The sequence below is a fragment of the Neoarius graeffei genome, chromosome 22 (genome assembly GCF_027579695.1).
Source record: "Neoarius graeffei isolate fNeoGra1 chromosome 22, fNeoGra1.pri, whole genome shotgun sequence".
In the NCBI taxonomy this organism is placed as follows: Eukaryota; Metazoa; Chordata; class Actinopteri; order Siluriformes; family Ariidae; genus Neoarius; species Neoarius graeffei.
Genome location: NC_083590.1, coordinates 42,217,703 through 42,245,062, shown reverse-complemented (window position 1 = coordinate 42,245,062; position 27,360 = coordinate 42,217,703). Strand labels below are relative to the sequence as shown.

At 39.8% G+C, this 27,360-nt stretch overlaps 1 protein-coding gene across 4 annotated transcripts in view; it reads left to right on the top strand.

Moving 5' to 3' along the window:
- The window catches only part of daxx (death-domain associated protein), a 166,503-nt gene that overhangs the window by 114,255 nt on the left and 24,888 nt on the right, over positions 1 to 27,360 (top strand). For 3 of the 4 annotated variants that reach the window (XM_060904814.1, XM_060904815.1, XM_060904812.1), the window contains 4 exons: positions 8,549 to 8,665; positions 12,231 to 12,462; positions 12,615 to 12,793; positions 13,738 to 13,894. In XM_060904814.1, coding sequence (XP_060760797.1) covers positions 8,549 to 8,665; positions 12,231 to 12,462; positions 12,615 to 12,793; positions 13,738 to 13,894 — 685 coding nt within the window. The remainder of the gene's footprint in view (positions 1 to 8,548; positions 8,666 to 12,230; positions 12,463 to 12,614; positions 12,794 to 13,737; positions 13,895 to 27,360) is intronic. The other variant, XM_060904813.1, reaches the window with a different exon arrangement.

Below are 27,360 nucleotides of genomic sequence, written 5' to 3'. Positions count from 1 at the left end.
CAGGGCTGGACCGTTCATCCACGAAGGTCACTACACCTTCAAGATCTGCTAAAGTAATTAATGCCTTCATGAATGAGTTTGCAGTCTCAGATCCCTGGTGTTTTTTCAATCCCACTGATGGTGTACTCCCCCCCCCCCCCCCCCCCCCCCTTCCCCTCCCATGTGCATCACGCATTTACTCGGATAGACTTGGTTGATAACAGAATTCTTTCCTCCATGGGCTCATGAGGCTATGGTCATTTCTGACCATTCTCCTGTCGCCATGAGTGTCCGGTTTAGGGGTTCTGTCCACCCACATACACCATGGCGTTTTAAGACGTGTTTACTTTCAGATGAAAACTTTGTGGAATGGATTTCTACTCAAATCAATATGTTTCTAAGTATAAATAAGGCCCCTGACATTTCCATGTCTGTATTGTGAAAAGCTTATATTAGAGGGCAGGTTATTTCATTTGCAAGTTATGAGAGAAAACAGAAAAAGAAAAAAATAACTGAACTTACTGTATATTGTGCAGTTGGATAGTTTATATGCTATTTCACCAACTGCAGATGTGTACAAAGAACGTCTGTCTCTACAGTCAGAATTCAACACATTAACTGCGGACTAGGCTGTTGAAATACTTCTCAAGTCCCGAAGTAATTATTATGAGCAGGGTGATAAGGCTGGGAGATTATTGGCCCACCAATTATGACGGAACACTACTTGTCACCAAATTTCTCAAATTTGGACATCCTCGGGTGTTACAATTGACCCTATAAAAATTAATGATGAATTAAAAATTATGCTTCACTATACATATTGGAAACAGTTTCAGATACACAGGATTTTGACAATTTTTTTGCTTCGCTTGAAATTCCTCTGGTCTATCCCAGTGGGGTTGAAGACCTGGAGGCACCAATAACTGTTACTGAACTTTCTGTTGCTATCTCATCTATGCAAGGTGGCAAATGTCCAGGGCTGGATGGTTATCAAGTAGAGTTTTATAAGAAATTCGAACATAAATTAGCCCCCATTTTAATAGATATGTTTAATTAATCTTTTGAATCTCTTAGCCTACCCCAAACACTTAATCAAGCTTCTATTTCTTTCATTTTAAAAAAGAATAAGGATCCTCTTCCTTGCTCCTCTTACTGAATTAGTCTGTTAAATGTGGATTTCAAACTGCTGTCTAAAATGCTTGCACTTTGTTTGGAAACGGTGCTCCCAACCATTATCTCTCCTGACCAAACGGGATTTATTAAAAATAGGCACTCTAACTTAAAGGAATACTCCGGAGTGAAATGCTTTTTAGGTCTATTTTCGCATTATTGGGAGTGCATACGTTGACTTGCTACCACGATCGCATCAATCGGTTGTGTTTTGAGAAAATTCGTTTTTTGTGATTTCAACCGGAAAGCACTAACAGCAGTGCCTGGGGCATGTCTTTTTGCCGATACAAAACGCTAGTTTTAAAACCATTGCAAAGCTCAAAACAACACGAGTTCTGTGGAAGCGAGTAGAGGGTTCCTACAAACAAAACGAAGTGTCCCTGGCTCTGCAAGTGCACGGACAGTGTGTGTAGAAGAGTAAATACAAAGCCAGTGACCTTACCTGAAGTTGGTCTTCCTCAGACGCCATCTTCGGTGGACAGTCCGTAAAAGTCGATTGCTGAGTGCAGAGCCCATCCTGCTGGAAATGCACTGTGCATTTCCAGCGGGATGGGCTCTGCACTTGACTTTTACGGACTGTCCACTGAAGATGGCGTCTGAGAAAGACCAACTTCAGGTAAGGTCACTGGCTTTGTATTTACTCTTCTACACACACTGTCCATGCACTTGCAGAGCCAGGGACACTTCGTTTTGTTTGTAGGAACCCTTTACTCGCTTCCACAGAACTGTCATGTTGTTTTGAGCTTTGCAGTGGTTTTAAAACTAGTGTTTTGTATCGGCAAAAAGACATGCCCCGGGCACTGCCGTGTTGGCGCTTTGTGGTTGAAATCACAAAAAACGAATTTTCTCAAAACACAACCGATTGATGTGATTGTGGTAGCAACTCAACGTATGCACTCCCAGTAATGTGAAAATAGACCTAAAAAGCATTTCACTCCGGAGTATTCCTTTAAGATGAGTTTTTAATACAATCTACCATTCCCCCGTGTCCTCTGTGCCTCAAGCTGTGATATCCTTAGATGTGGAAAAGGCCTTTGATCGCATGGAGTGGAAGTATCTCTTTTACATCTTGGAGAAATTTGGCTTTGGTGAGAACTTTATTTCATGGGTGAGACTACTGTATTCATCTCCCCATGCCTCAGTGAGGACAAACAGCACCCATTCAGTATACTTTCCCCTCCATCGCCCCACCCAGCAGGGGTGTCCACGAAGTCCATTCTTATTTGCATTAGCCATTGAGCCCCTCTCCATCGCACTTCGTTGCGACCACCGCATTACAGGTATTTTCAGGAATGGAGTAGAACAAACAGTTTCTCTTTATGCTGATGATGATCTCCTTTATATCTCTAATCTCTCAATATCTCTCCCTGCTGCTCTCACTATTTTTAAGTCTTGGTATCATTTCCGGTTACAAACTGAATTTAAATAAAAGTGAATTATTCCCTTTAAACAAGAGTACCGGAGTACCCGTTACATAGCCTACCTTTCGAAATTGCAAAACACAGCTTCACTTACTTGGGGATTCAGGTAACTGATAAATTTAAAGACCTTTATAAGGCTAATTTTGCCCCCCTTCTGACCTGTGTACAAGAGGACTTTGACCGTTGGTCTGTGCTTAATCTGTCTTTAGCTGCACGTATGAACTCTGTAAAGATGAATATTATACCTAAACTTTTATATTTATTTCAGTGTTTACCCATTTTTCTCCCCCAAACCTTTTTTCGTGAAATTGATTCCATTATTCTAGAGTTTATTTGGAATAAAAAACTTCCAAGGATATGTAAACAATTTTTACAGAGGCCTAAGGCGCTGGGAGGAATGGCTCTACCAAATTTGAGGTTTTATTTTTGGGCAGCCAATCTTAGGATAATACAATCCTGGCTACAGTTTGACTCGTTCTGCTCCCCACCTCTCTGGCTTAAAATGGAGGCTGCTTCCTGTGTGCCAGTGTCACTTCCAGGGTTAGCTCACTCACCCATTAAGGGCTCCACTTCTGGGTACATGAAAAATATCGTCAAAATGACTGAAAATTTGGAATCAGTTCAGACACTATTTTGGTCTCCAAACACATTCTACATCAGCTCCAATAACTGCAAATCATGCTTTTCCTCCATCTTTAGTAGCTGGTGCATTCACTTTTTGGTCCAATCAGGGCATTAAAACAGTCAAAGTCTTGTATATTGATAACACTTTCACATCTTTCCATCAGTTAGTTGAAAAATTCGCCCTACCTAAACAACACTTTTTCAGGTACTTACAGATTCGGAGCTTTGTTAATAGTCGATTCTCTCAGTTTCCTAATCTACCTATTGATTGCACTTGGATGCATTTCTCAAGCCAGTACCCACTCTGAAAGGAATTATGTCACACATTTATGCTCAGATTCACTCACTTTGTCTAGTTTCCTTGAACTCTATTAAAACACTTTGGGAGGTGGATCTGGGAGAGGAAATCTCTGAGGAACTTTGGGAGGAAGCCATTGATAAGGTGCACAACTCTTCTGTCTGCGCAAAACATCCAGTGCAAAATTATACACCGCACTCCCCTCACAAAGGTTAGACTCTCTAAAATCTATAAAGATGTGAACCCAACTTGCGACAGGTGTCGCCAAGCATCAGCAAGTCATGTACAGTATGTTCTAGTCTTGTCCTGCTTTGCAATCCTACCGGAGAGAAATCTTTAGTTCACTGTCCAAAGTTACCATAAAACTGATTGTACCTAATGCAGAGATGCCTACTAGTACGGATTGGCCGTATTTTGTACGGAAAAGTTACGTAAATACGATGTTACGGCAAACAGTGTTATTCTTTACGGAATTATTATAAAGTCTTAAAAAATTCCAGTGAGTTGTTTTTAAATGTCCAAGCGACTTTTTCAATCCATGTGCGATTCACAGCTAGGCTATTTATTTTTACGACAACCACACAGGCTGTGTGTGACATGCGCAGATTCCGCACATTTGTTCGCGCTATTTTCGATACGGTAGAATGGCCGTGCATTACACCCAGTCAAAAGGGCAATGGATATGCGCACTGCAAACTGTGTAGAACTGACATTAACATCACTCATGGTGGTCGCGATGACTGCACGCGGCATGTCAACTCCAAAAAAAAAAACATGTGGAGTATGCTGAAATGGCGAGTCAGGCGGAAAGTAAATCTGGGGGTATCCAGCAGTTTCTTACGAAATCTGTGGATGAAAAGGCACGGAACGTGACACGTGCTGAAGCGGTGATGGTTGACCTGTGCTTGGAGTTGAACTTGCCAATTAGTGCCATGAAATGTGAGTTAAACTTATTCAGTTTCTTTTTACATGTATGATTTTTATTCACTGAAATATCAAACACTGGCTGTACTTCTTTAATTCAAAGTCTTTTCAGTGTTGCAAGTGCAAATGTACATGTAGTATGATCTCATCTCATCTCATTATCTCTAGCCGCTTTATCCTTCTACAGGGTCGCAGGCAAGCTGGAGCCTATCCCAGCTGACTACGGGCGAAAGGCGGGGTACACCCTGGACAACTCACCAGGTCATCACAGGGCTGACACATAGACACAGACAACCATTCACACTCACATTCACACCTACGGTCAATTTAGAGTCACCAGTTAACCTAACCTGCATGTCTTTGGACTGTGGGGGAAACCGGAGCACCCGGAGGAAACCCACGCGGACACGGGGAGAACATGCAAACTCCACACAGAAAGGCCCTCGCCGGCCCCGGGGCTCGAACCCAGGACCTTCTTGCTGTGAGGCGACAGCGCTAACCACTACACCACCGTGCCGCCCTGTAGTATGATCAAAAACAGAATTTTATGATTAGTGCTGTTGGGATTGTGGCAAAAAAAATTGATCATTCCACTGTTTTAAATACAATTATAAATGTCATTTTATTCAGTGTCTCTTCTGAAGCATTATGCTGAAGTATTTATATATTGGGACATTAAGATAACAATGTCGGTCTCTCTTTGGCATGAAATAAGAATTTTTTTTTTTAATTTTATTAGAATCCATTAACAGGTAGAACATTTTGCCAGGCAATATAATATAATACTTTTGAGGAGTTACATTCAATACCAATGATTGGTAGTCAACCGTAATGTCTGCAAACAGGGAACACTATTGTATTTAGAAAAATGTGATGTATGCTCTAGAAATTTGTTGAGTGGAAATTCAGTTGAGATGGCTGCTCGCGTTTTGTTTATTCAATTCACACAAAACAGTTCTTTTTAACAATTTAAATGTTAAACATATTGGCATATATACCTCTTTATAATGGAAATGCGCATAAATTAATGTTACTGAAAGTCATTCCAAAATACTGAAAAATGTTTTCAAGAATACTGAAATTCAAAATTTGGGGTAGGCATCTCTGCTAATGCTATGACTGCATTGTTTGGTGTTATGTTACCCACAGTTCCACTTTCTTCCCCAGAGTCAGCCTTTATAGCCTTTCTTTCGATTACGTTCATTGTCTTATATTAAATATAGTTAGGTTTTTTTTTTCCTTTTTTATCAGACATCTAGTTTTTGGGTTTGTTTACCTGACATGTTTCGACGTACAACTGTCGTCTTCCTCAGAGTGTCCCCGGATGTTATTGGTGACGCATCTTTTATCAGCTGATGTTTCTGAAAGCGTGGCCTTCCTGTCTGGTTTGACAGGTCGGTCACGCCTTATACTGTCTGTTCGTCCCCTGCAAGATGGCACTCCAGGTATGGGAGAGCATGTATGCTCCCTCATCCCAGTTGATGGTCCTCGGGCTTCGCTTATGGATCTCCATGGCCTCCCTGATCCAGCGTTGATGTTTGTTATCTTCTGTGCGGATGACTCTGGCATTCCCCCAGTCCATAATATGATTTTCCCTTTTGCAGTGATCTGTTATAGCTGACTTATAATTTTCCTGTTGTGCCTTTTCTTTTATTGTTCGGGTTTGTCTTGTAGCTGTCTCCTTTTCGCACTCTTTCTTATGTTCGTTTTTTCTTGTGTTGAAACTCCTTCCTGTCTCCCCAATGTAAGTTTTATTGCATAATTGACATGGAATCTCATATATGGTGTTGCATCTGTTGTCTGGATGTATTCTGTCTTTGGGGTGAACCAGGATCTGACGGAGTGTTGTGTATGGTTTGACAGGTGTGTTAATGTTGTATTTCCTCATTGCTCTTTGAATGCGTTCAGTTATTCCCCTAATGTATGGTAATGTAACTACTCCCCTGTGTTCTTGTTTGTTAGTTTGTTTTTTCTCTTTCTTCTGTGTTTTGTTGTTCTTAACCTGTTCCACCCCTTTGGATATTGCCCATTGTGGATATTGACATGCCTTCAGTGTGTGTTGTATATGTTGTTCCTCCTGTTCTTTGTCCTGTGGATCTGTAATTATTGCTGTGCGTTCATGTAATGTTCTGACTACTGATATTTTGTGCATTATGGGGTGTTCGGAAGTCCAGTTTAAATATTGGTCGGTGTGTGTGTGGGTTTTCTGTGTACTTTTATTTTGATGTCCCCATCTTCTGTATGATGTATTTTTAAATCCAAAAATGCTATTGACTGCTCCGTTTCTTCTTCATGTGTGAATTTTATATTACCGGTATTGTCTATGGTGTTGAGATGGTCGGCGAGTTGTTGAGTGGGGAGTTAAGAGGGGACACACTCAACAACTCACTGACCATCTCAACACCATAGACAATACCGGTAATATAAAATTCACACATGAAGAAGAAACGGAGCAGTCAATAGCATTTTTGGATTTAAAAATACATCATACAGAAGATGGGGACATCAAAATAAAAGTACACAGAAAACCCACACACACCGACCAATATTTAAACTGGACTTCCGAACACCCCATAATGCACAAAATATCAGTAGTCAGAACATTACATGAACGCACAGCAATAATTACAGATCCACAGGACAAAGAACAGGAGGAACAACATATACAACACGCACTGAAGGCATGTCAATATCCACAATGGGCAATATCCAAAGGGGTGGAACAGGTTAAGAACAACAAAACACAGAAGAAAGAGAAAAAACAAACTAACAAACAAGAACACAGGGGAGTAGTTACATTACCATACATTAGGGGAATAACTGAACGCATTCAAAGAGCAATGAGGAAACACAACATTAACACATCTGTCAAACCATACACAACACTCTGTCAGATCCTGGTTCATCCCAAAGACAGAATACATCCAGACAACAGATGCAACACCATATATGAGATTCCATGTCAATTATGCAATAAAACTTACATTGGGGAGACAGGAAAGAGTTTCAACACAAGAAAAAATGAACATAAGAAAGAGTGCGAAAAGGAGACCGCTACAAGACAAACCCGAACAATAAAAGAAAAGGCACAACAGGAAAATTATAAGTCAGCTATAACAGATCACTGCAAAAGGGAAAATCATATTGTGGACTGGAGGAATGCCAGAGTCATCCGCACAGAAGATAACAAACATCAGCGCTGGATCAGGGAGGCCATGGAGATCCGTAAGCGAAGCCCGAGGACCATCAACCGGGATGAGGGAGCATACATGCTCTCCCATACCTGGAGTGCCATCTTGCAGGGGACGAACAGACAGTATAAGGCGTGACCGACCTGTCAAACCAGACAGGAAGGCCACGCCTTCAGAAACATCAGCTGATAAAAGATGCGTCACCAATAACATCCGGGGACACTCTGAGGAAGACGACAGTTGTACGTCGAAACATGTCAGGTAAACAAACCCAAAAACTAGATGTCTGATAAAAAAGAAAAAAAAACTAACTTTATAGCCTTTGTTACCCTTCTAGCCCGACGCTTGATACTGATTAAGTGGAAATCTCCATCTCTTCCTTCATATACTTTATGAACAAGGGAGATCCTTAATTTTGTCAAACTGGAAAGAATCACGTACATAATGAAGGGATCCCTGAGAAAATTTTACAAGATGTGGGACCCCTTTTTCAACCATGTAAGAGAGCTGGACTTTCCAGATATCCCTGAGTGACTGATCAGGTATCTCTAACATTTGATTGTGATATGACAGGCCGCAGACCGACCAGCGATTTGAAGTTTTTTTTTTTTTATTATTATTTCTTTATTTATTAATGTGTATTTTATTTTACTGTCATGATCCACATGTTACTTAATTTCACATTCTCAGTTCTAATCTGGGGTTTTGTTTTTGGCTTGTATTATCTGTCTTGTCATGGTTTTTGTTTCTATCTCATTATTTGCAGCTTTGTTCTATTACTGAAGTATTGTCCATTTGTTTTTGAGCATGTTAATAAACATTGTGGGGGAAAAAATAGGTATAGTCATGGTTGTACTTATAGGTATAGTTATCGTTATTGGAGGACACGGGCCTAAGCATACAGTCGTAAAACTCCTGCTGTGACTGGACTACTGTTTCAGATGATGAAGATCTATGATAAACTGTGTGAGCTAAAGAACTGTAGCACACTCACTGGCAGAGTTATGGAGCAGAAGATTCGCTACAGTGGCACCCGTTACCCAGAGATCAACAAGAAGGTACCCCTCATTATTCTCCATTTCTCTGCTTAAGTTTGCTCTAATGTGGGTTCACTTGCTTCATTCCTCTTCCAGATCATTGGACAAGAGATGCAAATTTCACTGTGATGTTTATAGCTATAATAAATTGTACAGTAGTCTCCTCTGAAAGTATTGGAACAGCAATGCTAATTCTTTTATTTTTGTATACACTGAAGACATTTGGATGATAAGACAATCAATCATAGTTTTAGCTTTCGTTTCCTGATATTTATATCTAGATGTGTTAAACAACTTACAACATGGCATCTTTTGTGTCAGACCATCCAGTAAATACTTTTGAATATAAGGTCAGAGTTTTAGATTTGAGACACAGCTCATCAGTGAATGTCACATTTAATCCTCTGTAAGAAAGGCAGATAAAAATTCTGTTACAATGACTTCTGTTAGTCATTGTAAGTGTGAATTTCCATATAGCACTTTTTTCTGTGCCGGCATGTTTTTTCCCTGTTGTTTCCATTGAGGTTCCTTGCTTTTTTTCAGAGCAAGACACTTTTTTTTTTTTGTGTGTGTGTGTGTGTGTGTGTGGCTACTCCAAGCACTTCTAGTTGCAATACTCTGAACTTTTCACAAAGGCACTGGTGTCGTCACTGTTGCTCCATTTCAGGCAAACAATAATATGGGCGGAACTCATCACCCTGGTAACCAAGAAAATACAGTAAAAAGTAAAGTATGAGGGCAATCTTCCTCCAGTTGGTGCTTGTGTTGAAAAAAACAGTGCAAACAAATTGTAGTTTAACAAAAAGATGATAAAAAGGAAAGGGCGGTGCTAGTCTATCACATGGCAGCAGTTAGAGTGGTGATGTCAAGATATTGTCAAAGAAACAAAACTTGAACGCAACACGAGCACTTTTTTGATGTGCTAGGATGAAGCACTCCCCAGTGGGTAATTCCGCCCCAAATCACCAGATTTAGAAAAATGTTCACCACTGACATCTCAGATTTGCTTCATACTTTCTGGAAATATTGTCAGTGTGCCCAATAAATATTGTACAAAATTTTAGGCTTGTACCTTCATTAGTTTGAGATATAGGGGCTTAAAAAAGGGGTGTGGCCCCAATTTCACTGTTAAAACGCGTGCTACAGAAAACAGACTTAACTTCCATAAGTCATTACATTTAAACTATTCATGCAAGATACATGAAATTTTCAAGGATTGTTCTTCAATGCCAGATGCCTTTAAATACTAAAATAGAAAGTTCACAGTTCAATATTTGCCAAGTTATGGCTTGCTGAAAATCATAAAAAAAAATGTGCTTTGGAGCAACTTTGACACCCCATATCTCCACATTAAAGCACACCAGATCTTTCAAATTTTATTTATTACTCATAGTACTCTTTAGGCAACTAGGTACAGTACGTGTTCAAAAGAAATCAAGCTTTCTGATTTATTAGGCTTTAAAAAATTTTTAAAAAATTTGCACCTATAATTCAAATGCATATTACAAATGTATGACAAGGTCTACCATAAAAACAATTATACCACTGGAAAGAGCTTGTTTTGGAAATGTACAAAATATGAAGTTGGTACCCTAAACCAAACTATAAATATTAAAGTATCAAGTACGGCATGTTTTACGATAGACGGAAATGCTGTTTTAAGGCATATAATCTACTTCGATGCATCCAGAGATGCATAAAAACTGAAAAACCACAAAATTCATGAGGATTTTTATCACTATCCCTTAGAAGCACATATTTGAGCTTCCATTTGCCAGCCAGATACATCCCCAGCTGAAAAAGGTCATTTACTTCAGTGACGGATCAGCAGTAAGCATGCACCGATACCGGTACTGGCATCGGCATCGGCCCCGATACTCCACTAATATACTCATACTCGTACTTGTCAAACAGTTGCCGATACCATGAACCGATACCAGTGCCGATCCCATGCGCCGATACCAATGTTCCCCGCAGCGCTTTTTGTTCCATTCGAGAGAGAAAAAAAAACTGAAGCATTGTTGAGCTCAGGCTTGAGCATAATATGATAGGCTATACCATGCGCCGATAGTGTTCCATGAAGCGCCTTTTGCCAGCGTCCGTTCAAGGAAAAAAAGCCTCTCCCAGGAAAAAAATTGTAAATCTCAAGCATTGAGCGTAGGCTAATTTCGTCAGAAGACAAAAAAAATTGTTCGACAACAACCCATTTTTCCATGACGAAGATGTGTTTGCGTAGTCATGAAACAGTGCCGTCACAACATCTTTCCCCAACACTGTCATTTTAAACATCTCTCCACACTCCACTCCCTTTCGCTGCCATACGCAGATAGGCCTACGCTAAGATCCCCAACATTGTCCTTTTTTAATGTTGGCTATTCGCCTAGGTAAGGGTTTTGTAGGACAGGCTACTCACTAACAAACAAATTAAAATCGGATTTTTGTATAGGTGAATCCAACCGGCAGAGTTTTTAAGTACGAGTCCAACCGGGAGAGTTTAAGAGTGAAGAGTGAGAGAGAGAGCTTTAAGAAATGGCTGATTGAGTTTTCCAACTTGTTTCAGTTGAGGGCAACGCTAAGACCAAGGAAATTGACGTCCCATCTACAGGTATGGAGCTCCACGAGCATGGGACGCGATGTTGCGTTTGGTTCTAACGGCTGAGTCTTCTTCTCTATACACTCGTTCATGACTAGTTGTCTCCCTCTGCTGGGTACTGAATGTCAGTGCGCAGAGTTGTAGTGGGTGGTTGCGAGCATTGCGGCGGCCCGCGGGTGTTAGATTATAGATCTGTAGGTAGCCTATATTTTAATAACATCAACAGTATCGGTAGTACTCGGTATCGGCAAGTACTGAAATGATAGTACTCATACTCGTATCGGTTTTCACAAATGTGGTATCGGTGCATCTCTAATCAGCAGCCCAATACAAAAACTCAAAATTTCACAAATCTAATAAAGCATACAGACGATTTTCGACTTTTGGCAGAATGGCATTTCTTTGCCACTTCTCATGGTAAATCACCCTGTGGTATTGGAGGCACTGTAAAGCAGTCAGCAGCTCGAGCTAGCTTACAGGCAGTCACGAGTGATCACATAGTAATGACTTATGGAAGTTACGTCTGTTTTCTGTAGCACGCATTTTAACAGTGAAATTGGGGCCACGCCCCTTTTTAAAAGTCCCTATATTTCAGAAACTAATGAAGGTACAAGCTTAAAATTTTGTACACTATTTATTGGGCACACTAACAATATTTCCAGAAAATATGAAGCAAATCTGAGATGGTTAGTGGCGAGGCCTCTGGTAATTTCACATGGATTGACCCCAGTGCCCTGCCAGCACTTTTCTGCCTTTGGTTTTTAGTCATTTACATTACACAGGTATGTTGCTTGCATCATAAAATATTCAAACCTTACACTAGAATTATAAATCTGGAATTGAAAAAAAAGTGTGGTTAAAGCTTGTCCATTTGAGATGATTTGTCCCGAAAAGTTCAGAAACCCCTGCTCTAGAACCTTGAGTGCACTTGTGTTGTGTCTCTCCCATCTCTGTTTTACTATGTTTTAAAAAATTTTCTCATGCTTGCATTAGATTGAGCGATTTATAAACCAACCCGAGGTCCATCAGAACCCTCCAGATTACAGGGATATCCTGCAAGTGGTGAAGCGCACCAATGAGCGCAACCAGCTCATGCTGAGCCGTAAGCAGGAGGCGCAGATTGCTCAGGAGGTGTTCCGTGAGACGGGCAACAGGCTGCAGGAGAGGCGCCACCTTGACATGATCTACAATTTTGGCTCCCATCTCACAGACGCCTACAAGCCCAGTAATTCATCTTATGACTTGATCTTTGCACAGGGTGTCACTTGGATTACGTGGATGGAAAATTTAAGATGTTAATGTTTTGCTTTTTAGATCCCATTCTTGAGACATTTCTGAATTTAAACAAAATCTCTTTTACCTTTGTTATAAATGTAGCCTTAGATCCTGCCCTTACTGACCCACTGTTAGCCCAGAAGCTGCGTGCTAACAGAGAGGTGGCTCTCAGCTCCCTAGAGGAAGTCATCAACAAATATGCAAACAAACAGGATGACACGGAGGAGGAGGAAAGGAGAAAACGTCTGGAGAAAGAGAAACAGAAAAAGGAGGTGAAAAGGGTAAAAATGGGAGGGGAATGATTTATGAGCTTTGGTCAACCTGTGTACATGTATCTGATGTGTCAGGCTGGGGTTATACTTGTCAAAGGTGGCAAGGATACACACACAACACAGGATATCTATGTACACAATACAAGCAAATATAAACCCTGCCTAATGGCTTGGCTGACTATGCCTCTCCCACCCCCGTTTCCGGTTGAGAGTATGTTGTGTACGTTCTGGCTGCTGCGTCTCACTGGAGCATTTTATTTTCCCTTTTGTTTTTCTTTTTTGTGTTTGTGTAGTTTGATGTTTTTGTTTGAGTGTTTTATCCACCAGTTGTGCTGTAGCTCTGGACCCAGTTTTGAGTGTCGGTTCCCTCCAGGCCTTTGTTTGCTGTGGATGATGCCTGTGCTCCTCGCTATGGACTGCAGTGAGCTCGTTGCTCATTTTAACATCGGGGTTGTCCAGCGCTCTGTGCAGCAGTGCTTTTGTGCTTGGCACGGTGTTCCGAGCGATGTTGCTCAGTGGCGTCGCAGTGGCTGTGCAGTTGGTGTGGGACATACCAGCACTCTGCGTGGCGGTGCTCGCTTTGTGGATCCATGGCGCAGTGTTGCCTGGCAGCGGTGCAGCAACTGCGCAGGTGGTGTGGGACTTGTTTTCGTGTGTCTTTTGGTGGGACTGTGGCTGCTACACCATTGGAATGACATCCTGACCTTTAATTGGTGGACTGAGTCTTTTTTTTTTTTTTTTTGTCCCCTCTCCCCCTTTCCTTACAATTGTAAACAACCTTGGGTATGAGAGAGGCACTATATAAATGTAATAATATTATTATTATTATTATTAATGCAATGTTGGATTATGTTTGTAGTGTCCCTAATTTTTCTGCTCTGAGCTCTTGAGAAAATATTTTATTTTTTTTAAGTATTTTTTTCCCTCTTTTACTGTTTGTGCTCTTGACACAGAATGACCAACAGGAGTCCAAAAAAGCAGGGAATAGTGACAAGAGTGGAGATGAGGAGGACGACGAGGAAGATGATGATGATGATGATGACGATGATGATTCTTCAGATCCGGATATTGAGGAGGAGATCCAGGCCAGTGCAGCCCAAGTCAGACCAGGTGTGATATACCTATGAAAAACAATTTATTATTAATCCTTAGTCTTTACAAAGACCCATATTTTCCTCAACATTTTTCATATGCTGTTTAAACCAGATTTATGTGTATAAATAAAGGCGAACCACAGCTGAATGTACAGGAGTCACCATGCTCAAAATAGCTCTGTACATCCTTTTACAACCCTGTTTCCAAAAAAAGTTGAGACGCTGTGTAAAATGTCAAAAAAAAAGAATGTGATTACTTTCAAATCATGAAAACCATATATTTCATTGAAAGTAGTACATATGAAATGCTGATATTTCATATGAAATGTACATATGAAATGTTGACAACATTAAATATTGAATTTTTTTTAAATATATGAACAACAAAAAATTTGAAGTTTTGTTTAATGTTTTTATTTATTTATTTGTTTGTTTTTAAATTAATTAGGTTAATTGACAACAGGTCAGTTACATGATTGTGTATAAAAAGAGCATCCCAGAGAGGCTGTCTCTCTCAGAAGTAAAGATTGGGAGTTGTTCACCGCTCTGTGAAAGACTGCATGGGCAAACAGTACAACAACTTAAGAATAATGTTCCTCAAAGGAAAAATGTAAAGAATTTGGGGATCACATTATGATACATACAGTAGCATGCAAAAGTTTGGGCTCCCTTGCTGAAAATGTCTGTTACTGTGAATAGTTAAGTGAATAGAAGATGAACTGATCACCAAAAGGCATAAAGGTAAAGACTAGACTTTTTTTCAGCATTTTATGCAAGATTTGTGTATTATTTTTGTTTTGTACAACTGGAGGGTGAAAAAAGAAAAGGAACACCATGCGAAAGTTTGGGCACCCCAATACATTTGAGTTCTCAGGTAACTTTTACCAAGGTTCTAGACCTTAATTAGCTTATTGAGCTGTGGCTTGTTCAAATTCTTTGTTAGGAAAGGTCAGATGATGCAGATTTCAAAGCTGTATAAATTCTGACTCCTCAAACTTGTCCCTAAAATCAACAGCCATGGGTTCCTGTAAGCAACTCCCTTGCATTCTGAAAAATAAAATAATTGATGCTCACAAAGCAGGAGAAGGCTACAAGAACGTAGCAAAGTGTTTTCAGGTAGCTGTTTCCTCAGATCGTAATGGAATTAAGAAATGGCAGTTCACAGAAACAGTGGAGATCAAGGTGAGGTCTGGAAGATGAAGAAAGTTTTCTGAAAGAACTGCTTGTTGGATTGCTAGAAAGGCAAATAAAAACCCCTGTTTGACTGCAAAAGACCTTCAGAAAGATTTAGCAGACCCTGGAGTGGTGGTGCACTGTTCTACTATGCAGTGACACCTGAACAAATGACCTTCATGAGAGAGTCATCAGAAGAAAACCTTTCCTGTGTCCTAGCCATAAAATTCAGTGTCTGAAGTTTGCAAATGAACATCTAAGCAAGCCTGATGCATTTTGGAAACAAGTCCTGTGGACTGATGAAATCAAAATACAACTTTTTGGCCAGAATGTGCAACGGTATGTTTGGAGAAAAAAGGGTGCCAAATTCCAGGAAAAGAACACCACCTCTCCAACTCTGAAGTATGGGTGTGGATCGATCATGCTTTGGGGTTGTGTTGCAGCCAGTGGTACAGGGCACATTTCATTGGTTGAGGGAAGCATGGATTTGAATAAATACCAGCAAACTCTGGAAGCAAACATCACACCATCTGTAAAAAAGTTGAAGTTAAAAAGAGGACGGGTCCTACAATAAGACAATGATCCAAAACACACCTCAAAATCTACAATAGAATACCTCAAGAGGCACAAGCTGAAGGTTTTGCCATGGCCCTCACAGTCCCCTTACCTAAACATCATTGAAAATCTGTGGATAGATCTCAAAAGAGCAGTGCATGCAAGACAGCCCAAGAAACTTGTAGAACTGGAAGCCTTTTGCAAGGATGAATGTGTGAAAATCCCCCAGGTAAGAACTGAAAGATTATTAGCTGGCTACAAAAAAGTGTTTACAAGCTGTGATACTTGCCAAAGGGGGTGTTACTAAGTACTGACCATGTCAGGTGCCCAAACTTTTGCTTCAGGTCCTTTTCATTTTTTGGTATTTTACACCTGTAAATGATGGAAATAAAAATGTAATCTTGCAGAAAATCTTAAAGAAATGTGTCATCTTTACCCTTATGCCTTTTGGTGATCAGTTCATCTTCTGCTCACTTAACTATTCACAGTAACAGACATTTTCAGCAAGGGAGCCCAAACTTTTGCATGCCACTGTAATATCATTAAGAACTTTTTTTTTTCAGTGCTTGTGCACATTTATTTTGGGTATTTGGAGCCTACAAACCCTCAGTCTGAAATAAGACAATCCAGGCAGTTTCTTTTGAGCTCCTATTTCAGAAAACGTGTTTCAATAAGCCATTCAGATTTGGCTCCCCTTTCTGTGTCACAAGGGGGAGCTCATTAGAATCATGCCACCCCTCATTTGAGTATCTCCACTCATGGCTTGAGAGCCGCCTTTCTGAGTGAATATTCATATGGCAAGTGCTACCTGACTGGCTGGTAGAAGATGGGGGTTGGGTGAGCAGTGGCTCAATCATTTTAAAGCCAGACAAAACCCAAAAAATAAATTCCTTTATACTGACCGATAATATCCATACAAGACATGTTATTCATTTGTTCATTTGTACCTGTATATTGTGTACAGATTGATTGTTTATTTTTCTTTTCAAATAAAACGTCCCTGGTTGCTGACATCTTATTCTCACCGAGGTTCAGAATTCATGCTCTGAGTACAAATTACCTGACAGAATCCAAGATTGTGATGTCAGTTACACATTACCTGACTTACTGATTCTGAGATCCAGTCGATACATCACTTCTCAGTTGTTGTAAACAACCCTGAAGATGCCTGAGTGTCAAGTGTTTGGCAGTAAAAATAAGCCTGATCGCTGAAGTAGTGAAAAAAACCAAACACACGCGTGAGCAGTGACCACACGCATACCCAGCCAGAAGGCTGTTTGCTGCCTATAGAGGACTTTCACTGATTTCATAGATTTTTGTTTTCCACACAGCATCCGCCCTATTGCCGAGCAAACAAAGAAACAGGTGTGACAGGTAATAATGAAAATTGAGATGACAGTCAGTACAATCTTTCTGAAATGATTAAAAATTGAGGTTATCCCAGCGGATCACGTTACATCCAAAAGTTGAAACGTGTAAGGCATCACAGATCCATATAATTTACCCACAAACATATTTATTTATTATTTGTTCTGCACACTTGTGTGTGTGTGTGTGTGTGTGTGTGTTTACTGCTTCAGATGGTTTAAATGCAGAGGAAGAATTTTGGTGTGCTTGAGTGTACATGTGACAAATATAGGCTTCTTAATTTTCCCACAAATGTATTTATTCCACTTAAAAAATGTACGGCAAACCAGCTACTGGATTTGGGACACTACAACGGCCTAAACTATTTAGTATTTGGGACTTCTAAATACACCAGAGATATTAAAGGCTTACAAAAGTACAGTTGCCTACCAATATTTTATGGCAGGTGTCGTGCTGGAATATTATGGGAAATTCCTGATAAAATACTTTATTATGACAAAGGTAAGCTCAAACGTGGATTTCTAACAGTAATAAATAAGCCAGAGCCGAGATCTAGCATATTTTATGGTGTTTAGCCTTGTCTACGTTATCAGTACATAACAAACCTGCTTGCTAGTCTCGCTGAGCATTAGGTCTAATAAAATATATCGTGTCCAAAGCCCATATACAGATATACATTTAATATTGCACAGAGCTTTGATACTAACCTGATATCAAATGTTCTCTACACACACGGGAATGTTTTTATCATCCAGTCTTCCTGTTTAACTGCAGCTCACCATTTTTCTCATCTTTCTGGGTTCATCAGAAGTGGTGGAAAGTTAAACCAGGCTCATCTTCACGTCTGTTATTACATCCAAAAGGACTACAGGTCTCTGGCATTGTTCTGTTCGATGGAACTTGTACAAGTTTATCTGTAGATGTTTATTCAATTGGGCCTACAGTCACTCGCGTACACTTGTGCCAGTCTTTGTCAAACACAAAGATCACCCAGCAGCATGGCCGGGTAAACAGATCCACAGTTGCCATAACGTCACATGAAAGTCCTCCATAAACACTCTATCGCCACTTATTTGCAGTGGTGGTGTTTTTTTTTTTTTTTTCAAAAAAAAATTCCTTCTATTTTTGTCATATGTATGCTTTTTTTTTTATACTTATAAAGCGATCTTTTTAGACAACAAGAATCACGTTGCTAGGACAGTGGACATTGTTTACTAGTACCTGTGTCAGTACAACGTATGCATTATCAAGCCGAGTGAGATTTAAACTTCATAAGTGAAGTCTGTTAATCCATGGATTTTGTTGCCAGTTTAAAAAAAAAAATCACATGGTTACAGAAAATTTCTTATTAGATTTTTAGAATTAGAAGCCCTTGTCACATTACAGCACAGTGAAGTTCTTTCTCTGCATTTAACCCTGCTGAAGCAGTGAACTCACATGGGCTCGCGCGCGCGCACACAAGCAGTGAGAAGCTGCGCTCCAGCACCTGGGGATTTATTGATTTTTTTTTTTTAAGAATCAGAAGCCTTTATTTGATTAGCCTATGTTCCTAAGGTAAACGGTGTACTAGTGTGAAAACTACGCCACAAGCTGATATCTGGTTTCAGTGCAAATGGCTGTGCTCAAATAAGCCTATTTTTAGCAGTATCTCAAGTTTTAAAATGGATAAAATGTTATAAAGTTTTATTTGTAATTTAAAGGTGTGGGGGGCACAACAGGGCACTTGCCATGATCGGCAGATAGAGTTTATTTTTGGATTTTGTTTGGCTGTAAAACAGTGTTTCTCAACTGGTGGGTTGTGGGCCCTTCGGGATTGGGTCATGAACTGCTGGGAAGAAAAAAATGTTGCTAAATGCAAATTATAAAACAGGAAACTGTGGGGAAAATGTAGCCAAAAAAAATTTGCTTCAAAAAAGAAAAAAATTAAATATTAATAAAAAGTAATAAAGGAACACTCCCCATCGCTGCTGCTATAGCCAATGAAAATTTGGTCATGTCATGTGCGTCCAATCAAATTCTCAGTTTTGGCACTAATTCATCTGGAAACAATTGGTACTAATGGAGTGAAGTTCACTCTTCCTATAAAGGGCTGGAAATAACTACAAATTAAACAAAAATATGACCAGCATGGTTTGTGCAGACCACAGTGTGTTTGGTGAGTAAAAGAAGCCATCGAAATTCATAAAGTAGGTTATTTAGAGACCTAAAGCTTTGAAGACAAGCTGTCTGAGTGTCTGAGAAGACAAGCTGCCCCCCCCCCCCCCCCCCCCAAAAAAAAAAAGAAAAATACGGGTTCTGGATATATCTTAAAAAAAAAAAAAAGATCAAAAATGTGTGCACTGTTCAGGAGCAGGCACTTCGCGCATTGTACAAACTCGCTCATTTTATTTCCAAATTCAAAAAGACCTACACAGTTACAGTTACAGATCTTGTTTTACCTACTGCTGTCCACATGACCAGAAACCCCCTCAGGGCAAATTGGCTGAAAATAATTCTCGATCTCCAGTGACACCATATGGAGGAGAATATACAAGACAGATATAGTATATCAGCAGAAGGTAACACGCACTATTATACACGCAAGCAAACCGAATCAACAGATGTAGCCAATCATGTCATCCTGATTTTGAGGCACGAATCTGAATGAAATCACACCCGCAGGTTTTCCATTGATTTGCACAGGCTGATTTCAGCTCTGTTCTCTCTAAATCTCAGTGTGGTGATTGTGTTTAATAGTTGTGCCTATTTCATATTGAGTGTGCAATTTGGCATTTAACATTTGTGTGTATTTGTTTTATTTGTTAGGCTAGGGTAAATTTTACTTACTCAGGGTTAAGTATGGATTTATGTAGTGGTCTATTTTCATATTAATATCATGTGAATAATTTTGCGTGTGATTTAAGCATGTGCATTGTTTTTAATAAACTGATATTTTCCACTGTATACTCAAACCTTAAAGGGCTGATGACACGAACATGACTCTATGCAATTTCTTAAATAAACTATACAACATGGCAAACATGTTAGATTTCTGTTATAATTACGTGAAAAGAAGCTGTTGTTACGCGAATATCCAACTTTTAATTGCACAGCGCAAGAAAACTGGGTCCGTGGCTCGCGGCCATGTTGTGACGTCAGCGGAAGAACACGCTGCGATTCACTGGCTGTTCTACTCTGGTTCTACTCAATGGAAATGGCGCATGAAAACACCGGTGAACTCTCTAGTGCTAGCTCTTCCTCTTCTGGGAGTCTAGAATTGTGTTGATCTCTTCCGAATAGAATCTATGATAGTCTACCCTCTTTACCCTTTGCCTCTCGTTGCTAGGCGGCAGTTACATGAAAGCCGCAAGCTGATATCACATGACTGATATCACGCCGACTTTATCATGTAGAATCTATAGCTCTACGTACCTTTATCTTATGGCATTTCACAACACATGTTCTGACAGGAGGACTGTCTTTGGATCCGGCATAGCTACTAGTAGACCCCCTCCGGAATACTGGCAATGTTGCCAGATTGGGAGGTTTCCTGCCCAGTTGGGCGGTTTCAATTGTATTTTGGTGGGTTTTGAACATATTTTGGGCTGGAAAACTTCAGCAGTATCTGGCAACAGATACTGCTGACGTTTTCCAGCCCAAAATATGTTCAAAACCCACCAAAATGCACTTGAAACCGCCCAACTGGGCGGGAAACCTCCCAATCTGGCAACACTGTGTAGGCACTGCTGATGGTAGTAACACACGTTTGTGCTGAACTGAACACCCAAGAGATTCCTTTAAGCTGGGAAGGGTATCAAAACAATCCAAATCGAAGTGTTCAGAGCACAGGACGGATGTTGGTGAGGGCTCCCACTTGTCACGAGTGCGCCTGACTTGCTTCACCCACTTCGCATGCAGCTCGGGATCTCTGGGAAACTTGAATAAACTTACCCCATCATTGTGGGTTTTGGAGCAAAAGCTGGCAACACAACGTGAAGGCATAATAACTATATATATATAATAATGTCTAATAAAAATACTAATAATGATAAACTGAACACCCGTCGCATCAACAACAAACTGGTAAGTTAGGAGGAAGGTTCTTTCGCTGACTTCATATAGCTCCTCCTCCTCCTTCGTCTTCTGGGTGCTGCAGCCCCGTCAAATTTGCCCAAATAGCCGCGTTTATCATCATAACTTGTAAAATAGGCGCCTTCATGAATTAATATATGGATCATCGGGAATTACTTTTTATGTTATAAAACATCGCCAAAGATGTCAAAAACGTGTCATCAGCACTTTAACAACTCAATATTTAAGCTGATTTATTTCCTGTTAGAGATAGTAAATTATCCATTTTATTAGACCTTTGCAATAATTATTATTAGGATTGACAACATTATACAAAAATGATATGCATTTCTTTTTTTTATTTCCATATGATAAACAATTTTGGTGTAGTGTTGGGTTGAGACTTCATGTCCAACATAAAATGTGGGTCCTGAAGCAAAACCAGTTGAGAACCACTGGCCTAAAGGAGCAGGCACTGAAGTCATCTCTTTTGAATAGGGCCGTTTAGATAGGGTGAGAAGGTAGGTGGTCCTTGAGGTATTCTGACCAAGATATGCGAGACATTTCATTAGGACCTCATGGAACTGTGTCAACTTGTGCAAAAGGGGTATAATATGTCACCTTTAAGAGATTCAGAAAATCCAGAAAAATCTCTGTATGCCAGGGACAAGGCCAAAAACCAATGCAGGGCTTGACATTAACTTTTAAACAAATCCCCACCCAGGGCAAATGGGGATTAATTTCCACTCCTACCCCCCCCCCCCCCCCCCCCCCCCCAAAAAAAAAAAAAAAATCACTTGCCCCCTATTTTGCAAGTACCTTTTTTTTTTTATTAATTTTTTTTAGGAAAACCATAGAATAGTTGTTAATTGCAACATAAAATGAAGGTCAGAGATTGAGTTGAAGTTCGGTTATTGATTACATTTATTAAGTTTGGTTATTGGTTACTTTTTACTTGTAACAGACAATAACCGTTTTATCCAAAATAGTTTTTCTTGCCTTCGTCGACTTATTTCCATTTCACGTGCATGTAGCTGTTGTAAAGTTGTGTAGAATTCTCTGATTGTAGGTTCATTACTTGATAATGTAGAAATCATAAAATAGAAATCTATAACAAAGTTTGTATGAAGAAAACAATAGGGTGCCAAAACATTTGAACAGTACGGTGTTTGAGAATATATATCATTTTTTTTGTTTGTTTGTTACATCATCCACCTCTAGGTTTAAAAAAAAAACCTGCACTGCATCATGACGGACAGGATAAAGTTTGGGTTTAAAATTATTATTTAGTGTGTAGGTTGTGGGTGTTTTATACAGACCTGGCAACCTGTAACTGAATCAGTGCAGCCAGTCTGTCATGATGCAATGCGGTGTGTGGGGTTTTATTTATTTCTCTCTTTTTTTTAAATAAACCTAAAGGTGGATGATGCAAAAAAAAAAGATGCATAAATATTTTTCACAGGACTGTGTTCCTCTGATAACAGAAACAAAGCTCCAGCTCTCTCTGCTCTTAATCTTTTTTGTGTTTTTTCAGGATATGTCACTCCTTGTTGAGTTTTTTTTTATGCCGGTGTTTGAAATCAATCTGGGTTTTCTGTATCGAATAAGGAAGCAGCTTCACCTGTAAGAAAATCAAACACTTTCATGAAGATGCTAACTCGAATGCGAGCAGAAAAAAAATAAAATGAGATTCTTTAGCAAACTTTTCCATACTCCTTTCCGACTTTGTTTTTAGTAAAATGTATTTTAAATACAATCGTGAATTTCTCTGGAGTTTTCAGGCATAGCTCCTCTCTTCGTATTCTTTAACCACTCATTTCCTCGTTGTTCCTGAAGCATTCGCTTCTATTTGTTAACATTTTTCTTTATAGCGGGGAGATGGTAATACCTTTTATCCATTTCTCTGTTTGAACAAGCAAAAACAGCACAAAAATTAACCTTATTGAAGACCGATTAAGCCTTGCTTGCGTGAAAGACGGTGTCTGTCTGACCCCAGCTGTAATTATCATGTGATGCGTGACATCATGCACAAGGGGTCTATAAACAGTACGCATACCATACTACAACAGCAGGGGTATATAAAATAATTTGCAAAGCAGTAAATGAAACTGAGACAAAGGCCGAATCCCATTTCACCCCTTGGACCAACCCCTTGGCCCTTCCCCTCCATTTTGCGCGTTCATGTGAAGGGGTAGGGGTATCCCAATCCCAGTTAACGCGGAGGGGTAGGGGAAGGGGGAGGGCTTCTGTACCCCTCCAAACAGAGATTTTCCTGGAGCTGACTCCGAACGAAGGGGTTTGAGTGATTTCCCACAATGCCATGCGGATTTCAGCGAGATTTCATGCGGATTTCAGAAAGATGGCGGTTCCCGCGGCGAAAGATTGTCAAAATGTATTTTCTCCATTATTTACGTGTTTTAAGTTGTTATCCAGAGGAAACACGCCGCTTGATTCGCTTTCGAGCTGAGAATGAGCAGCGATTTCTGAAATCCAAGCTGCTGCTAAAAAGCTTTGGGAGTGAGTATTGTTTTCGGTTGCTTGACTGCGTACGTTTTGTTCTGTTATTCTCGCTTTTATTGTTTACATGAGTGTTCTGACACCTCATTCTGTCGGATGTGGTGCACGAAGCGCCAAAGATATCCCATTCAGTGGTGTTAGTTAACAAATCACACCCTGCCAGCAGAGATTTCTGGTTCTGGCTCTGACTGTAGCGGCTGGTCGCAGCCAATGACGCATTTGGTCGCGTTTTGCTAACGTAAACGCTGACGGAGGTACGCGATGACGTATGCGATCGTTGAAGGGCTATCCCAATACGTAAGGGTTGAATTTCAAGCCCTATCCCTTGTAGCTCAGTTTCAAGGGGAAGGGCCAAGGGGAAGGCGGAGGGGAAGGGTAGGGGTAGAAATTAGAATTGGGATTGGGCCTAAGAAAACAGCCAAGACATAATGGCGGCTATGTAGTGAGGGACGCTTTTAGAAACTAAAATAAAAGATCAGAAAGTCTAATTTTTGTGGTGCTAGTTCGTAATATATGCTCATTCCAACTTGCCTGGTTGGGCATATCGGGGACATATCCCACTTGCCCGAATGCATGTTTCACTTGCCCCAGGCAATCAGGCAGTCCTAAATGTTGAGCCCTGCAATAATGGATGCCCCGTTATCTTCAGACGGCACTGCATTAACAACAGACATGGTTCTGTATGAATCGCTGCATGGGCTCAGGAGTGTTCCTCCTGAAAACCATCGCTTTCTGAAAACCATCGTTTGTGAACACAGTTCATCACTGCATCCACAAATGCAAGTTAAAGCCACATATAAATGATATCCAGAAACACTGCTGCCTTCTCTGGGCCTGAGCTAATGAGCTAATGTACATTGTAGATGTACAATGGACTGAGGCAAAGTGGAAAACTGTCCCAAGGTCTGACGAATCAAAAGTAGAAATTCAGCTCAAAAGCCAGCATCTGTGATGGTATGGGGGGCATTATAGTACATATGGCATGGGTAGCTTGCACATCTGGGAAGGCACCATTTAATGCTGAATGATATATGGGTCTGTCTCAGAAACTGGGTACTGTGGGGGTACCCCACTAAATATACTCAGTCAATAAACTATACGGTTTTGAATGGTGATGTTGGTTTTAATTTGAAATAAAATGATGAAAGAAATAATACAGATAAAACAAAGTCTTTGATGTGAATACTCTATTCAGAATTTGGCAAAAAATTCTGCAAATTTGTGGAAAAATGGCAGCTTGATCTGGGACATAAATGGTTGACTACATCACATTCCCTTAAAAAGGTTGTAGTCCACTGAAAAGTCTACAGTTGTATTTTTAGTTGTAACTTTATACACCCTAAGGATTGCTGCGCTCAAAGAATAATCGTAACCGTAATAAAACATCATGCAAAATATTTGATCACCGTTGTAACTCCATTTTCCGCATACCCCAAATCAATACAATCATGTGTTTTGATCTGAACGGAAAGCCTCAGGGTCAAGGTCACTACCTCACCAAAAGTAGTAACTTAAAATCACTACGCCATATAAAAATTGTTATAAATCTGCGATTTTGTTTTTAAAACGAAAGCTGAAAGTTAGGTATAGAATGTTTCTTACAGAATATGTTACAATGGTAGCTGGTCTTGTATGAATTTCTGAGCTATAAAATGAGTTGTGGTCTATTTTTTTTTTCTACCATAGCATGTTATTTGTGTGCGGGGAAGGACACACATTAACAATTTGCATGTGTAGAATGGAATTTTCCACTCCAACAGTTAGAAGTTGATTGTGCTTCCATTTGCGGTCTTTGTTACATGAGTGATCTGTTCGGACTTTATCACTGAAAAGGTGTTTTGACAGTTTTATTTTGTTTTAGTCTTGCAGTATAAGGCAATAGAATGTTTGTTTCTTTTTCATCTTACTTCCATATTTTGTAGTGTTTGCGTGTTTTTGGCCAATATTTTGCAACCATGGTCAATTTAGATCGAACTTTTGGATAGAATCTATGGCCAGTCATTTTGCCCCGCCCCCGCCTCGCGCTCTGTCCGGTGCAGTAGTGATGTCCCATTGCTCGTGCGCCGCAGCAGAGACCCGCGTGACCTTCAGCCGGTACAGTCGCTGTTCTTTTACCAGTGCCGTTATTCTCATCTTTCTGGTGTGTTCTTGATTTTTTCATTGTGTCCTATTTCGCCATATCAAATATTATTCATATTTAAGTGAATAATCAATTCAGTCATTGTAATTTGGCATTTTTAACCCAAGCAATCAAAAAGAGGAAATTTATTCTATATTTTCACTCATCTGTGAAGGAGGGGCTTTAATTCTTCATGATGTAGTTATTTTAAATGTAAATCAATTTTACAAAAGCATTTGAATTGTAATCAAAAAAAAGTTCCACAGTGAAGGCCAGATAAAGCAAGATGCTATCTTTATTCTTATTAAACATGAAAAAAGAAACACTGAGTGTTAGGTAAATGCAAAAAAAAAAATAGTAAAATTAGAAAATTTATTTTTTTGAGCATAATGTCCCAAATGAGAGACCAGTTTCTGAGACAGACCCATATACATGTTTTGGTACAACATGCTGACAGGAAGATGTGTCTTTCAGGGGAAGGCCTTGATTATTTCAGCAAGACAATGCCAAACCACATTCTGCATGTATTACAACTGCATGGCTTTGTAGGAAAAGGGTCCTGGTGCTAAACTGGCCTGCCTACAGTCCAGACCTCTCTCTCACTGAAAAAATTTGGTGCATTATAAAACACGACAAACTGTTGAGCAACTGAAATCCTCCATCAGGATGGGATGACATTTTGCTTTCAAATCTACAGCAATTGGTCTCCTCAGTGCACAAATATTTACAGAGTGTTGTTAAAAGTAGAGGTGATGCAGCACAGTGGTAAACATGCTCCTGTCCAATTTTTTTTTTTTTTTTGTAAATTGTCTTGGTGGTGCTTGAATTCAGAATGATCAAACACACTGTAAATGTTCTATTTTTAAAAACATTTTCTGTTTCAACATTTGACATATTTGTATTATGTTCAATAAAATATAGGGCTTCCATGATTTACAAATCATGACATTTTTTTTTTTATTTATATTTTATTTATATTTTACACAGCCTCCCAAGTTTTTTGGAAAAATGGTTGTAAGAATCTGTGAGCTGATGACATCTCCACAGCTGGGGTTTTTTTTGGATGGGGGTTTCCATTTAATTTTTCTCTAATCTTCCTCATGTTGATAGACAACTAAGGGAATACTAAAGGTTATTTTTTCCTGGAGCAGCCATGGTGGTGGTAGTGAATGCAGTGTTGACTGTAATACTGATTCATTTTGTAAAGAAAGAGAAAGGAGATGAGGCAGAGAAGGTGGTGGAATGTTCAGTAGCTTCAGCAGGAAACGGAAATAGAACTTCCCCTTTGTACACTGATGCAAGTAAGTGTGTGACATCTGTGCCATACAGGTGGAGGTCTCAGAACAAATGGCATAGTATTTAGGAATTCTGTTTGCAAACTCATGCTTACTGCAATGTGCTGCAGTGTACAAACTCGAACCACAATGTTGTAATTGCCCACATACACACACTTCTTCACATAGAATGTGACTAAGTTTTTGTGCGTGTGCAGGAACTTGAATTTGTAGAAAAGTGTAATGATTGGTAAACTGATTCAGAAGAGCTCCCATCATGCTTTGTCAATCAGCAACTAACAGTAATTGAGTCTAAAGTAAAATTGTATGAAAGCACAGGGATGATCATGGGATGATGTCCTGTTTGAAGATTGTCCACATGCTGCTTTGCTCAGATTGGATGGAGACCACTACTTAACAGTAATT